Source organism: Desmodus rotundus, chromosome 2 (assembly GCF_022682495.2).
Source record: "Desmodus rotundus isolate HL8 chromosome 2, HLdesRot8A.1, whole genome shotgun sequence".
Classification (NCBI taxonomy): Eukaryota; Metazoa; Chordata; class Mammalia; order Chiroptera; family Phyllostomidae; genus Desmodus; species Desmodus rotundus.
Window position 1 is genome coordinate 101,504,702 of NC_071388.1, and position 17,476 is coordinate 101,522,177.

The 17,476-nt window shown below is 41.7% G+C and overlaps 1 protein-coding gene across 16 annotated transcripts in view; it reads left to right on the forward strand.

The window, feature by feature from the left end:
- The window catches only part of KALRN (kalirin RhoGEF kinase), an 838,419-nt gene that overhangs the window by 403,881 nt on the left and 417,062 nt on the right, over positions 1-17,476 (forward strand). For all 16 annotated transcript variants that reach the window (XM_053918456.2, XM_053918443.2, XM_053918448.2 and 13 more), the window contains exon 6: positions 7,123-7,245. In XM_053918456.2, coding sequence (XP_053774431.1) covers positions 7,123-7,245 — 123 coding nt within the window. The remainder of the gene's footprint in view (positions 1-7,122; positions 7,246-17,476) is intronic.

Sequence of the window (17,476 nt, forward strand, 5' to 3'; positions counted from 1 at the left end):
GTTCAAGTGTCTTCCAGAGAGCTCAATTCAAATAGATCAAATCATAGAATGTTCTAGCTGGAAGGGAGCTTAGAAATGATCTGTTTGTCTAGAGATTAGCAGCCTGAGAGCTGTTGCCAACTCACTCTTGCATTCATTTGTTCACTAAGTGATTATTGAGAAAAGTGGGGCTGTTTGAATCGCTGTCCCCAGGCATGATGGGACAGGGGTGAGGAGAGAGGAGGAGGCTGTGTGTTGGAGAGTGATTGACTCCACGTGAGGGATAGCACCTTACTTCAGCTGGAGCCCCACAGTGTCCTGGTGGCTGCCTATTGAGGGGTAACTGCCCTGTGGAGCCCAGCAGTGCGGAGGAGGCAGGGCATTATCCCAAGAGCCCGGTTCAACAGGCATTCAGTAAATGTGCATTGATTGGGTAGAATGAATGAATTCTAGACACTGGGCTTCACTTCTTTGCCCCTGTTTTTCATCTGTAAATTGGACCTGATGGATGCAGTGAAATGAAGTGTACAAATGGACGTTTTAAATTCTTAACACACCAGACAAACGTCAGGGCTGAGATGAAGAAGCTGCCTTTCTCTGGCTATCAATTAATGTCAGTTTTCTCACTGACATGCTTTTACTCAAAACTTTGAAATGTAAGTTGCAGTGATGAATATGCCTTCTAATCCAGGAGACTCAATAAAACTATTTTTATTTTGAATGGAAAAGCACATTCTGTAAGTTTCCAAATTGAGTTGATTGTCAAACAGGATGCTTACCTCCATCCTGAGAACCACTTATCCCTTGCAAATGAGAAGTCCAGAAATAAGGAGGCCTGCCCATAGTCTCATGGGTAATTAGTGACAGAGACAGGCTTGGAAGGAGTCTAGTCTTCATCCAACTTGACTGCACACAAGCACATGAACACACACACGTGCACACGTACTTAGTCTCTCTCTGCAGCCAGTTTCACTGAATGCAACAGAAATGAAAATGACCCTTACAGACAGCTGAGCTTACAAGGGTGAGGATTACATACTATTAGGCAAAAAATTCAGGCCCTGAGCAGACGAGACAGTTCCTTAGCAAACAGCCATGTTGGAGAGACTGTGGTTCCTGATACCACATGCTACCATCTGGTCCCCAGAGCGGGTCTTTTTCTCTCTGCCCAAGACATGTGACACCTCTTGGGAACTCTGCCTCCAGCACAGCTAAACTTTCCCAGAATGCCCAGCCACAAGAGAGCAGCTCGTGGGCTCCAACATGGAATGCAGAATTGGGTGGAATGGCATGGGCTCAGATCCCATTCTGTGAGAAGCCCATTCAATGTGGTGTACAGTTCCTGTAGTACTCTCCGTTCTGGCATGTCTTTTAACTCAAGTTTCTTACTGTTTTCTACTCTAACTGGTCTGTGATCAGCTTTCATTGCTCTGTAGTCCAGCAGAGACCTGGCACTGGGCCATCTAATCATTCTGGAGCTAGCATATTATTCCACTGCTTATTTGCATATCTAAATGACATTTAAGAGAAAATACAAGGAAGGTCACTTCTCGGCCACTGGGATAGCCAAGAATATATGTGGAGTGATCTCTTTTCATCACAGATTCCAAGGGCTTCAGGCACTTCAGATTTTCATTTTCTTTATTGATTCTTTTGTCAATAAGGAAAAAAAGATGAGGGATTATTTTAAAATAGGGTTGAGAAACAAATTTAATGATCAAAAATTATAGGGTGAGACTCTTCTGAACTCCTGGGCACCTGTCTTCTTTCCCCTCTGGTGCTTAAAATAATTTAAAAACAAAAGCCTGCCCTAGTGCCTGAAATGTGGGGCTGGCCATGGCTGGCAGACCCAGGATAGTGCACACAACAGATACGGATCTAGCCTCTGCAGGAGTCCCCAGCCTGAAACATCCACTGACACTTGCAAGGAAAGACCAGTAGTTTTGCTCTTTATTATTTGTGCAGGTAGCCAGAGTGATCCGGGTAATTTAAAAGGGACAATCATCTCTAAATCATGCATGTTTGTGTGCAGAAGGTGATGTCTGTATACCTAAGTGTGACTTGTCACAGTTTCCATGCCTCTCTCCTGACCTCCAAACACGTAAATCTAACTGCCCAAAGGGCACATGCAGTTGAAACTCATAAGCTGCTCAAACTCAGCACATCTAAATCTGAGCCCACTGTCTCCCCACCCCAGCTTCTTACTCTTTTCTTGAGGGACTAAAGAAAATGGTGGCAACTTTTCTTACAAGGACCCCGGGCCAGGGTGCCATGCCAGACACCTGGCTCTTCTCCCAAGTTCTTTCTTGCCCTCCCTCCCAGAACCATAGTGAGTCCTCAATCTGGTTCCTAGTGGATGTCAACTCAGCCCACTTTTCTGACTCCACTGCCACTCCCCTAAGCCAGTTTTCTGGGTTCTCACTCTCTCTCACTAGGGTTACTGTGACAACAGCCTCCTAACTTTTCCCTCTGCCCCATCTCACCCCTCCAATCCACATCACACACTGTTATCAAAGCTCACATCACTCTTCACTACTCAACTTAAAACCCTCCACCAACATATAGCTGCCCACAGTGTATCGTCCAGGTTTTTTGAAGCCTGTGTCCAGGGCTCTCCATGGTCTGCCAACCGATCTACCTCCCAAGCCACATCATCTCACATTAGGCTCCAGAAGCACTGCTGAGGTATTTTCAGAGTCCTGGACACACTGGCATGCCCCACAGTTCTGTCCCCTTGATTACTCCTTTGCCTGGAGCTTGCATCCCACTCATCTTCACCTGGATAATTCCTACGTGAGTGAATGCTCAATTCATGTGTCACCTGCTCTGGGAAGTCTTCTGTGTTTGCCCTTGTCCCCACACCTTTAGGAGCCTTTATCTTGATAAATTTTTTCTGAGTTGTGATTTTTTAAGTATATTTTATTGATTATGCTATTACAGTTGTCCCATTTTTTTCTCCCCTTTATTCCCCTCTGCTCTGCACACTCCCTCCCACAAGATCCCCCCCCCCCCCACCTCTTAGTTCATGTCCATGGGTTGTACACATAACTTCTTTGGTCTCTCCATTTCCTATACTATTCTTAACCTCCCTCTGTCTATTTTGTACCTACCATTCATGCTTCTTATTCCCCGTACCTTTTCCCCCATTTTCCTCCCTCCCCCTCCCTGCTGATAACCTTCCATGTGATCTCCATTTCTGGGATTCTGTTTCTGTTCTAGTTGTTTGCTTAGTTAACTTTTGTGTTTGTTTTTGTTTTAGTTTCGGTTGTTGATACTTGTGAGTTTGTTGTCATTTTACTGTTAACATTTTTGATCATCTTCTTTTTCTTAGAAAGTCCCTTTAATATTTCATGTATTAAAGAATTGGTGATGATGAACTCCTTGAACTTGACCTTATCTGGGAAGCACTTTATCTCCCCTTCCATTCTAAATGATAGCTTTGCTGGATACAGTAATCTTGGATGTAGGTCCTTGCCTTTCATGACTTGGAATACTTCTTTCCAGCCCCTTCTTGCCTGAACGGTTTCTCTTGAAAAAACAGCTGATAGTTTTATGGGAACTCCTTTGTAGGTAACTGTGTCCTTTTCTCTTGCTGCTTTTAAGATTCTCTCATCTTTAATCTTGGGTAATGTAATTATGATGTGCCTTGGTGTGTGCTTCCTTGGGTACAACTTCTTTGGGACTCTCTGAGCTTCCTGGACTTCCTGGAAGTCTATTTCCTTTGCCAGATTGGGGAAGTTTTCCTTCATCATTTTTTTCAAATAAGTTTTCAATTTCTTGTTCTTCCTCTTCTCCTTCTGGCACCCCAATGTGACGCGGATCTCGGCCCGCAAGATCTGCTGTTGAGGTTTTAGTATTCCAATACACATACACAAGGACTACAGACGTCCTGTGGGGGAAAAGGGACGGCACGGCCACTCTCTCAAGAGGAGAGCACCTCTCAGCACCTCGGCCACTCCCTCAAGGGGGGAGCGCCAAGAGCCTTGGGGTGACCAGCCTTTATAGGTTTTTGAGGCCCTTAACATCAAAGGTCCTCTTTACTATACAAAGGTTTGTTTTGGGTGGTTATCTTTGCAGACACAGGAGAGGAAGTCACTGAATACATCAAAGGAGGACATTTGCAATGTAAATGGTTGAAAGGGCTATGTCCCATACCTGGAGGGTCTAGCCCAGATTCTGTAAAGATAAAGATACTCAGTAAACATTTGCTTCCTCAATTCAGGGTGAGGGAGTTTTTTAGCAAGTCTCATAGCAGTCTAAGTACAATGCAGGCCTGATTTCCCACTGGAGAACTTACCTGCCCGCCAACTTCGCTCCCCACTGGTTTTCCAAGTGGGGGCTGAGCCACATTTCCCACGCTTGGAACGGTTCCCCACACCAATGATTCGGATGTTGGAACATTTAAAGTTGTCCCAGAAGTTCTCAAGCTTCTCCTCATTTTTTTGAATTTTTGTTTATTCATTCTGTTCTAGTTGAATGTTTATTTCTTCCTTCTGCTCCAAATTATTGATACAAGTCCTGGTTTTCTTCTCTTCACTGTTGGTTTCCTGTATATTTTTCTTTATTTCATGTTTTATAGCCTTCACTTTTTCCTTTATTTTGGGATCATACTCAACCATTTCTGTGAGCATCTTGATCAGCAGTGTTTTGAACTCTGCATCTGGTAGGTTGGCTCTGTCTTTATCATGTAGTTCTATTTTTGGAGTTTTGATCTTTTCTTTCATTTGCACCATATTTCTTTGTCTCTGCACTTGTTACATTGTAAGGGGCAGAGGCTTAGGTATTTGCTAGAGTGGGGCAACCCAGGTCACTGCATTGTGGCACTGTATGTGAGGGAGGGATCAGAGAGGGAACAATACCACTTGCCCAGCTCTTGGCCATCTTTCAGTCACTTCCCTTGCTACTCACAATCAAATTGGACCCTTCTGGTGCTGATTCCTGGATGGGTGGGTTTGTGTACATTCTAGGACCCTGTGGGTCTCTCCAACAAACTCTCTTGTGAGGCTGGGAGTTTCTCCCACTGCTACAACACCCATAGGTTTTTACAGTCAGAGGTTTTAAGGTTTTATTTCCCTGCGCTGGAACCCTGGGTTGTGCTGTCTGTCTTGCTCCCCAGTTGTTACACCCAGTTTATCTGCAGGCAAATATGGGACCACTGGGTCCTCCGGCTACCACCTTGCCATGTTTCCTCTCCACTCTGGCTGCCTGTCTCCGCCCCTCCTCCTAGTCTGAATGAATATTTCTTCTTAAATCCTTGGTTGTCAGACTTCCATACAATTCAATTTTCTGACAGTTCTGGTTATTTTTTTGTTTTTAAATTTGTTGTTGTCCTTCATTTGGTTGTGAGAGGAGGCAATGTGTATCTACCTATGCCTCTGCCTTGGTTGGAAAGCCCCAAGTTGTGATTTTAAGTAAGACATATACCTAATTGTGCTAGCATTGTATCTGAGTCTCTGTGTGCTTTCCACACTGGCCTTCTTACCACTTAATAAATTTGAGGACCACATTTTAGTCATTTTTGCCTTTTGTTGCCTTGGACAGTGCCTGGCACACAGCAAGTGTCCCTGAAATGTTGGTTGGATGTAGTCGAAAAAGTAAGTTCACTTTTCTGTTTAAAAGATGATGATGAATGAGGCTCCCATTTGCTTCCAGGAAAGCTGCATAATCTTTGCAGTTTCTCAGCCTTCACCTGTGCTCAGCTTCTGCAACTGAGCTGCAGCCCTTGACCCATCTCAAACAACCTTTTCATACCTTTCCTGGTTGTATTACTTGATCTGGCTAGATCTGACTGATCTGGGCATGAAATTACAGAAAATCCAACTTAAATAGGCTCAAATAATAAAGAGGATTTCTTAACTCAGGTACTAAGGAAGTCCACAGACTAGGTGGAGATCAGGAAGTCTCAATCAGGGCTCTGTCTGTGTTTCCTGCCATTATTTTGGCTACACCCTTTCACTGTCCATATGCTTCACCCTCCAAATGCCAGCAGAATGGCTCATGGTCAGCATGGCTCAGCAATTTGAGGCTTAGGGTCACAATGATGGTATCAGAGGAAGAGAGATTGTATTTAAAGAACTAGGGATCTGTTTTCCCAGAAGCTTCCAAAAAACATCCTCTCATGTTTTATTGTACTGAATTGGATAACATTCCTATTTCTGAGAAAATTCATTGAGCAGAAAATGTCAAACACTGATTGGCTTAGATCTGATGTCCTGAGGAGAGATAACTTTTAGAGTGATCAGGCTCTCTCCCCTTGAGCTGGGGTTCTGGTCAGCAACCTTTAAAGCATGTGGGCTGCCTGGGAGAAACCTAAATGAAAACCAGGGTACAGAGCTACGGGGAGGAAAATGTCTCAGTGCCCACTGTGTCTAGCAGTATTTACTCTACCCTTAAAATCTTCTTGTAGTTCCTGATGGGTTATAGCAGAAACCCTGGACTTATGAGTCTGTGGAACCACAAGAAGATTGATTCAGTTCAAAGTCAATTCAACAGAGTGTGTGGTTGGTTACTGTGTACATGGCAAGTTAGTATGCCCAGTTGCTTTCAACAAGGTTTACAGGAGCCACTATAAAGGACACATGGACAAAATCAAGGGAGAGGGTGGAGGCGGGGGAGAGATGGGGGTTTGGCTGGTGGCGGGGGTAGAGGGGGCGGCAGGGGGGTGGAGGGGTGGGGAGAAAATGCAGACAACTGTAATTGAATAACAATAAAAAATTTAAAAAACAACAACAACAAGGTTTTCTCTCCTCGACTGGGACAGCTGGGAATAGATTAAGCCTCTCAGCTTGTCCCCTCATCACCTGTCCCTAAAACATGCAGAGGGCCCTCTTGAGGCTTTCTAAAAGTTTTTATAAAGGGAAAGTAACTAGGGATAGTAAATAGCCTTCACCCTTCTCTCCCTGATTCTCCTACTGTTTTTCTCTTAGGCTCTGTAGAGAAGCACAGAGGCCAATGGTGGGTCCTTACGCTAAAAGTGAGGGCTCTGCTGGGAAACCAGTCTGTGGACCCCCTGCTCTGAGAGTGATATCTTGTTTTCACTGGGAACCAGCAGGAGGGCTTTTCTTTCTTCCAGTAGCTCTGAAAGTCTTATGCTGTGGGCCCCATGACCCTTCTGATTACTCTGTATGATCTTGTCCCCTCTAGATGTTCGACTGGATAAGCCACAACAAGGAATTATTCCTCCAGAGCCATACAGAGATCGGAGTCAGCTACCAGCATGCTCTAGACCTGCAGACACAGCACAATCACTTCGCCATGAACTCCATGGTAAGTGAAGCACCTGCCCTCAGCTCTGCCTCTGGGGGCAGGAGAGTGGTGAGGGAAGGGAACAGGGGGAGGGGGAGAAGAGGCAGGGACAGACTTCCAACCTGAGTAAGAATGTGGAACTCTGAATGTGTGGATCCTCTAGTATCCTGTTTGCCAGGATGGGGACATGTGCAGGACATATGGCCAGCCAGCTGTTCTGTAGCAGATTATGGTCCCATTTCTGCCTCCAGACCTTGCTTTACAAGGGGAAAGGAATTTGCTGGAGTTGTAGAAGGCATTATTAGCTCAGTGCAAGACTAGAAGGGAGAGTCAACAGTTCCACTCTGCTGACTTAACCAACTAGCATGTGTGTTACTGAGCTGGGATAGTGAGGGACCTCAGGCTATGGCACTCTGGGATTGAGTGAATTGGGACTGTTTAGACTGAGGAAGAGGAGCCTAAAGGGACACACAATTGCTGCCTTCATATATGTGAAGGACTACCTCGGAAAGAAGAGGGTAGAACTGTTTTGTGTTGGTCTTGGAGGCATAACTGTTTGAAGGACAGTTGTTGGAGGGGGAGGCAGGACATGACTCTGGGAAGTACAATACATTGGGAGTTAGTGAGCTCCCCATGAGGGGGAGTGTGCAAGCAGACCCTGAATTCAGAGAGGGATATTTGTTTGCTGTGTGGCCATAGGGAATTTACCTCTCTGTTCTTCAATTTCTTCATCTATAAAATGGAAATAATAGTAGCTATCTTATACAGTTGTAAGGACCCAAGGAGTTAATTGTAAGGTTGTGGGAGCTGTGCCTGATACATAGTAAATTATTAGTAAATATTAGGATGCTGCTGCTGCTGCTGCTGATGATGATGAAGGAGTCTAGTTCAGATAACACCTGTGATTCCTCATAAGACATTTTGAGATACTATTTTTTTCCCCTGTGGTCACTCCAAAACTTCATTTCAAAATCTTGTCTGCCCCTTGACCATGTATTGTATTTGAAATGCCTGCAACCTAAGAATGCCTCTTTCTCCCCTGTGCCAGCTCTTCCTACTTGTACTACTGATCCAAAAGAATAACTCCACCATTCCCCATGTATCTGAACACCAAGGACTCCTTTTCATTTCTGCCATTGATACTGATAGGGGAGCAAGTGTTAGAAAAACATACAAATGGAGGATCACAGAGGCCAGGGAGGAAGAGAATTTCATTTTCTACCACATTGTTTTAAACGCTACACACTGTACTTAAGGTACTGAAGACAAAATAATTCTAGCCTCAAGTTGTTCAGTGCCTAGTTGGGAAGATAACTCAGACAATCATGGTGCAGCTTGACATGTGCCAAGATAGAGATATGCTCAGTTAACTAAGAACCTTAAAGTCTCTGTGGTTTAAGAAAACAGGGATTCATCTCTTTCCTTCCTCCCTCCTGCCTCGCTTCCTTCCTTCCTTCCTCCCTCCTCACTCAAGGATGTATTTTCATTGATTTTAGAGAGAGAGGAAAGGAGAGAGAGTGAGTGAGAGACAGACATCTATGTGAGAAGTATCTACTGCTTGCCTCCCGTACATGCCCCAACCAGGGGTCAAACCTGCAACCTAAATATGTGCCCTGACCAGCGATTGAACTTGTAACCTTTGGGTGCATGGGATGATGCTCCAACCAACTGAGCCACCTGGCCCGGTCAGGGGGTGTTATTTTTTGGACCTACCACGTGCCTATTACTGGGTGATAGGAGCTCTGCTCATCACAGTCACTTGGAGACCCAGGCTGATGAGCAGCCACAGTCTCAGATGCTGTCAGTTGCCTCACCAGACAAAGCATGTAGCCAAGCACATACTGGCTCTAGAACCATCCACCGAGAAGTGACACATGCCACTTTGACTCATATTTCATTGGCCAGCACCAGTCCTGCAGCCATATCTCACTTTGTGGGTGGAAGTGTATGGTTCGAACACATGATTGGGAGGAGAGAGTCGGGTATTTGTGAATAACCCCAGCGACTAGCACAGGGAGCCATTGCAGGACATAATGGAGAGATGAACATCACGAGATTTGCATAGAAAGGTAACTCTGGCTGCAGAATAGTAGGTTGTGGGCCCAGGCAGGGAAAACATTAACACTGGTTTTATTATCAGTTTTAGCCACATATTCTCGTGTCTTCATCTAAATGTGAAGATTCATTCCCTTCCAACTAGTCTCCTGTAAATATGTCTCTTCTCTGGCTCACTTTAGTCACAGAGAAGCAGAGCAGTTGATCACAGGTGACTAAGAATGTGATCGCAAATATAGTCAAGTTTGATTATCTGTGTGCCTTATGGATTTCCCCCTGTGAATTTTACAAATTCTCTGCCAGAATCTTCATGTTGCCCAACTGCCTGGCCCTAGGGCAGACAACTCATTTTAATAAGAAGCAAAGACAAACATAATTAGGGAGGTAAGTCTGCCACCAAGCCCCTCAAAATAGTGAACTACAAAGCTATATAGAAAGAGCCTTTGGCTTTGAATTATCTGTACCACTGCTTGTCTTTGTTAATATGGATAACTGAGTTAGTGGCACATTAAAAGCCTTTTCTCTGACAAATTTACTTTTGAAGTCTCCATATTCAGGAGAACAATGAGGGTGAAAATTTACTGAAGGGAAGCATCTTCTGCAGCTGGGAGAGAAAGAAGAAGAGATTTAATATACAACAGCCAGTTAGCCTATTCCAGCCTATCTCAGTGTCTCCCACCCCCCAATACGGCAGCACCGATAGCCGCGGTAGGCTGGATCTCCTCTCCGGCTGCAGGGCAAGGGATCAAATTGCCTGGGCACGTGTGCTCTGTATACGGAGACCACCCCACACTTTTGTTAACTGGGAGGTTTACAGATTTGTTGTTCAGAGGAACTTTCACAAAGAGGGATGTCAGCATCCCTAACAGGTAAAAGGAGGAAATTACAGACTCCTTTTCTCTGGCCTGAGTGATGGAAGTTGCTGCCAAGAAACAGATGATACAAGCAGCTACTCCTGAAGCCCAGTGACTACAGGAATGATCAGTTACTCAGGGGAAGTGAGAATGTGGACTGTTCTGTAAATTCACTGAGGCATTTCTGTTCCTGTTCTTGTAAGTTACACGTGCACCTATTCACACAGCCACACTTCTTTCCGTGTAAAGGGACATACATGTAGCACACTTTGTTTTAGGCTGCAGGGGAGTTCTTTGGTATTGAATCCTGTTATAGAACTGAAATAGGCCAGTGATTTCTTACCTTTTGGGGAGGTCACAGACCCCTTGGAAATCTAATGAAGGTGGTGGTTCTGAGAAATGTGTATATAAACAAATTGTTTTAGATAATTTCAGGGAATTCTAAAGCCTATCAATCAACTTTCCCCATTTAATATCCCAAGTACCTAATGACTTTATTTACATGTTCCACAAGTAACTAAGGATCAGACATTGTGTTGGATATTGGGCATATAGTGGTGAACAAAAGAGATGGTCTTAAATATTTAATCTAATATAAAAAATATACTTAAAACCAATAAATTTTATGTTGGAAGAGTAAGGGATGCTATGAAAGAGTATAACAAAAGAGGCTCAATTTAAGCGAGGGGAGGTTGGGTGTATTTTTCAATCAATAATCAGTACCAATTTGCTCATTGTTCATTCACTGATAGTAATTTATGACATAAATTAACTATGTAATATACCAAAGAACTTATAATTTGAAGAAGCCCAAGGTATTTTTTTTGTAAATTAAAATAATAAATTTATAATTTACCTGTTTTCAAAGATTGGTTTTCATGTGTCTAGTATTATATACATGTTAAAGACCCATCTCTAGCTAAGGTGACCATTTCTGGGAAATAATAGCATATCATTAAATAATAGAGAAAAAAATCAGAAATTTCTTAAATTTTATCTATGAATTGGTACCAGTACAGGCGATAAATTATTAACATGCTGGGAGGGTAAGAGCAATACCCTACTGAGTATGGTATGTGAGCATCTCTAAAATAAAAAGGTTAAAATTGGTTATGTTTGGCTTTTTGTCTAACATATTTTTTTTGCAGTTCCCACTGGGGAATCCTATTCTTTAAATCTTTAAAAATAAATAAATAATAATAACCCACCTACTAAACCCAGTAGGAAAATATTGTCTGGCTTCTTATAGTGCCTCAGAAAAGCAGGTTCCTTGAGTTCCTTGGTATTCTCCTCTTTTTAAATTAAGCCTCCTATTGTGGAAGCCTTTGTCATAAGTTCTCCTCCCGAGTGTGGCCTTCGTCTCTGATGGGAGTGTGGGCAGATGGAAGTAGGGTCGGGTTGTAATATGCAACAGAACAATCATTTAGCTACTCAGTTCTAGTTCTTTATGAAAAAGGCACAGGAGTACATAAAAACATAGCACAGCCTTATTTACAATTCTAATTAGCCAGTTCTTTGGGGAAAAATAATTCCTAATGGTTTCTGTCTAGAATTTTTAAATATGAAATAATATTCACTTTCTATTATTACAACAATGAGGATTCACACTACTGATAACCATGTACAGTTAGGCAGTAGGAATCCTTTCTGCTGTGGCATGTTTGGTAGCTGTTTTAATCCTATTAATTTTCTTACCAGAGGCACATATTGCCACCTGATGGACTGCAAATCAGACCAATTGCAGCAAAGCCAATGGTGCTCTCTCTTTGTTTTGAGGGATGGTTACAAATGGTAGCACCAAGGAAAAGTCAGATCTAGAGCAAGAGAAATAAAGATTTTGAGGCCGGTTTCCTGATCCGAGGCTGAGAAGCCTTGCTCTGGGGTCCTCTGTTGTTTTAGATTCAGTTGCCAAAGGTAGTCCTAAACCATGATTCTGAAGCACTTCCCCACCCAGCAAAAGGCAGTACTTCCTGTTATGACACTATTTCTAAATTTTGGTGTGTAAATACACACACACACACACACACACACACACATGCTATTGTGATGTTTAAGTAGCCAGTATTTGACCCTGCCATAGTTGCAAAACCCTATTATAAACAAAAAACCCATTTAAAAAAGAGGACATCAATCTTATCTGGTATGTATTAGTCTTTTTAGTATATTTTTTCAAAGAATCATGTAGTGAGCTTGCTAAAAATGCAGATTTCTTTTTGGCTTCCACCCAAGTCCTAGAAAATTATAATTTCTGGGAGACTGGGCCTTAGGAACCTAAATTTTTAACAAGTTCACCAGGTAATTTGTATGTACATTAAGGTTAGAGAACTGTTGTTCGGTGGATATCTATACATATAAAATAGTTACTGACTAAAATAAAGCATCTCAAGTTCTGAAAGACCATCTACTTCCAGCATGACAGCATAAGGAGTTCCACAGACCTGTTTGCCAGTGAAACTGGTGAAAATTATTATTTCATTATCATTATTTTTAATCCTCACCCGAGGACATGTTTATTTACTTTAGTGAGAGAGGAAGGTGGGGGGGGGGCAGAAAAAAAAATCAATGTGAGAGAGAAACAGCAATCTGTTGCCTCCCATACACACCCCAACCAAGGATCAAACTCACAGCCTAGGTATGTGCCCTGACTGGGATTTGAACCCACAACCTTTGGGTGTACAAGATGATGCTCCAACTAACTGAGCCTCTCGTCTAGGGCTAAAGGCATTTAAAGTCTCTGGAAATGGTTTTAAGTGTATACAGCAAATGAAGGAAGAGTTATTCAAAAAAATCTACTAAACCTCAATAAGAACAATGAGTCTGTACTATTTGAACCAAGATCCACGCTCTCCCTCTCCCATCCCAGCTCAATAACGTGAAAACTTCACTCCAGAGTGTCACAACCAAGGATACAGGGCTTCCTTTTTCCCCAAGCTCCCAGATGTGTCATTTCTTATCCTGCCCTAAACTACCTGTTTCTACAGCTAAGTTCTGGTTGAGTGTTGCCAAAAGCTGGGAACTCCTTCTGCCTAGCCCCTGCTTATGGAACAGAGGCTCTGCCATGGGTGCAACACTACTGATAATTCCAGGGCCCCGATTGCCCTTGCCCCAACTTGTAATGTATAGCCATGCTGGGAGAGGCAAGTCAAGAAGACCTGAGGCTATTGATCCACCTCCACTGAGTGTTCAGCTCTTAAAGTGGGGATGTCACGCAGGGAAGCACACCATTTTCCCTAATGCCAGCTCCAGGGCCCTGGCTCAGAGATTTTTGCCTGGGGGTAGAAACAAACTGTAGTACAGAGAGTGCCAGATCTTTTTCCAAAGCCACTGACTTCATTTGCAACAGAGAGTGAAGAAGTTCAAACCAACTGTGCTCTCAAAAATGCCCTTAGGGAGGCTCTGGTGAAAGGCAATTGGGAGGAGATTGGTAGAGTCATTGGACATACAGGGTAAATGGTAGGCATGCTAGTTTTCCAGAGAGAACTGGGGAAAGAGAGCTCCTGGGACCAGAACAAATCTCAGGCACTGACTTCAGAAACTATCCCTTCAAAGGAGCCCAAATTTTATTGGATAAGTCTGTGGAGGAATTTATATCCCAGGACAGTGTTGAAAACAATAATTCATGGAATTTAACAGGATGTGGTCAGGAAAAGAGAAAGTTAAAGAGAGCACAGCCAAGACCACTTCATCCTAGGGTAACTGTGCCATACCTAAGACTGCACCCCCTGAGGAGCAACATCGAAGGTTTCTGCTGTAAAGGTTGAGGTGGAAATAGACTTTACTAAAACAATCCAGCCAGTTACTAAACAAACAAGCAAGAAAATAACAAGCCCTAGAAGTGGGAGGACCACTAACCAGAGTTGCTACAATAATAGCATCTAAAATGTCTACTTTACAAGAAAAATTATAAGACATGCAAAGAAACAAAAGTATAACCAGGAAAAAAAAAAGATAAAAAGCATACACTCGAAAAAACAGGCAATAGAAACTTTCTGTGAGAGCCGCTATATGCCAGATTTAACAAAGATGTCAAAGTAGCCATTATAAATGTTTTTTTTAAAAAAACAAAGCTAAAGGAATTCATGATTGAGGCAGTAAAGGAAGGTATGATAACAATATCTTATCAAACAGCATATATCACTAAAAAAGATAGAAATAATAAAAAGAACCAAAAGGAAAAATACAATCACTGAAATGAAAAATTCACTACAGGAGCTCAATAGTAGATTTGAACTGGCAGAAGAAAGAATTAGCAAACTTTAAAATAGATCAATAGAAATTACTCAGTCTAAAGAACAGAGAGAAAACAATGGCAAAAATGAACAGAGCCTCAGAAAAATGTGGTTCACATTAAAGGTATTACCATAGGTATAATAAGAGTACCAGAAGGAGAGGAAAGAGAAAGAAACAGAAAAATTATTAAAAGAAATAATACATATATTTTTAAAAAACATTAATGAACACAGCTGGAAACTTGAGGAACTTCAAGTAGGATAAAATTCAAAGAGATCCATAAACAGACACACCATATTAAAAATACTGAAAGCCAAAGACAAGGAGAAAATTTTGAAAGCAGAAAGAGATTTGTCACAAGGAATCCCAGATTAATGTCATAAGATTAATGGCTGATTTCTCATCAGAAACAGGGGAGCCTAGAAAGCAGTGGGATAATATATTCAAATTACTAATAGGAAAAAAACCTGTCAACTAAGACTCCTATAATACAGGAAAGCTTCTTTCAAAGATGAAGTGAAATATAGATATTCTCAGATAATAAAAATAATCTGAAAATTTGTTTCTAGCAGACACACCTTATAAGAAATAATAAAGGAACTTCTTACGGTGAAAGCAAGTGACCCCAGACAGTAATTTGATTTTACACAAAAAGACAAAGAACACCAATAAAGTAATTATTTAATTATAAAAGGCAACATTAATGCATATTTCTTTTTTCTTCTATTACCAAATTTAAAAATTCTTTGTATAAAATATCCTGTTAGGCCTATAACATATAGAAATACAATATATTTGTTAGTAACACCACAAAAGAGGTGAATGAGAGCAAAGCTATATTGAAGTAAGGAAATTACCCTGTATGGTAACTTAAGTCCACAGGAACAAATGAAAGATCCAGAAATGATACACAAGGACAATATAAGAAAGGCTGTAAACATATTTTCTTTGCTGTCTTCTCTCAACTTCTTTAACAGACATAAAATTATAAAAAGCTATAATTATAATGATCTAATATTAAGTTTATAGTGTATAATAACAATGTAATATATAAAAACAATGTCACAAAAAGTGGGGGAAAAGAATGCTATATAGGAGTAATATTTTTATATCTCACTGGAATTGTTAGTATACATCTGAAACTGATTCTGATAAGATGTTCATAGTAAGCCCTACAGCTATAGCTAAGAAAATAATTAAAAAATATAATGTAAAAATGCAGTAAAAGTATTGAAATGCTACATTATAAAATATTCACTTAATGAAAAAGAAAGCAGTATAGGAGGAATAGAAGTATAAAAAAAGACATGTAACATACAGAAAAAATTTATTTTTTAAAATGTATTTTATTGATTATGCTATAACAGCTGTCCCATTTTTTTCTCCCTTTTATTCCCCTTCATCCTATACACCCCCTCCCACCAGATTTCCAGCCCCCCCACTTTGCACCTCTTAGTTCATGTCCATGGGTAGTACATATAAGTTCTTTGGCCTCTCCATTTCCTATACTATTCTTAACCACCTCCTGTCTGTTTTGTACCTACCATTTATGCTACTTATTCCATGTACCTTTTCCCCCAATTCTCCCTCCCCCTCCCCCACTGATAACCCTCCAGGTGATGTCCATTTCTGGGATTCTGTTCCTGTTCTAGTTGTTTGCTTAATTTGCTTTTGTTGTTGTTTTAGGTGTGGTTGTTAATAACTGTGAGTTTGCTGTCATTGTTACTGTTCATATTTTTTATCTTCTTTTTCTTAGATAAGTCCTTTTAACATTTAATATAATAAGGACTTGGTGATGATGAACTCCTTGAACTTGACCTTATCTGAGAAGCACTTTATCTCCCCTTCCATTCTAAATGATAGCTTTGCTGGATACAGTAATCTTGGATATAGGTCCTTGTCTTTCATGACTTGGATACTTCTTTCCAGCCCCTTCTTGCCTGCATGGTTTCTCTTGAGAAAACAGCTGATAGTCTTATGGGAACTCCTTTGTAGGTAATTGCCTCCTTTTCTCTTGCTGCTTTTAAGATTTTCTCCTTATCTTTAATCTTGGGTAATGTAATTATGATGTGCCTTGGTGTGTGCTTCCTTGGGTGCAACTTCTCTGGGACTCTCTGAGCTTCCTGGACTTCCTGGAAGTCTATTTCCTTCACCAGATTAGGAAAAGTTTTCCTTAATTATTTGTCCAAATAAGTTTTCAATTTCTTGTTCTTCCTCTTCTCCTTCTGGCACCCCAATGATTCGGATGTTGGAATGTTTAAAATTGTCCAAGATATTCCTAAACCTCTCCTCATTTTTTTGAATTCTTGTTTCTTCTTTCTGTTCCATTGAATGTTTACTTCTTCCTTCTGTTCCAAATCATTGATTTGATTCCTGGTTTCCTTCCCTTCACTGTTGGTTCCCTGTATATTTTTCTTTATTTCACTTTTCATAGCCTTCACTTTCTTTATTTGTCAACCACACTCAATAAATTCTGTGAGAATCCTGATTACATTGCTTTGAACTCTGCATCTGATAGGTTGGCTCTCTCTTCTTTGTTTCATTCTTTTTTCTGGAGTTTTGATCTGTTCTTTCATTTGAGCCATATTTCTTTGTCTTGGCACATCTGTTACATAGTAAGAGCAAAGCTTTAGGTATTCGCCAGGGTAGGGCAACCCACGTTGCTGGGCTGTATGTGGGGGATGGGTTAGAGAAGGAACAATTCTGCTTGCTTGGCTCTCTCCTGCTTGCAGTCACTTCCCCTGCTACCCAGATGCATATTAGGCCCTTCTGGTGCTGATTCCTGGGTGGGTGGGTTTGTGTACATTCTATGAACCTGTGGGTCCCTCTAACGGACTCTCCTGTAAGACTGAGAGCTTCTCCCGCTGCTGCAACCCCCACATATTTTTACAGCCAGAGATTTTGAGGCTCTGTTTCCCCTGGGTGGTGTGTTCTGTCTTGCTCCCTAGTTTTTCCTCATGGTTTATCTGCATGCTATTGTGGGACCACCTGGTCCACCAGCCGCCATCTTGCCATGTGTTCTCTCTGCCTCAGCTGCCCATCTCCGCCCGTCCTACCAGTGTGGATGAATGTTTCTTCTTTAACTTCTTGGGTGTCAGACAGACTTCCATACA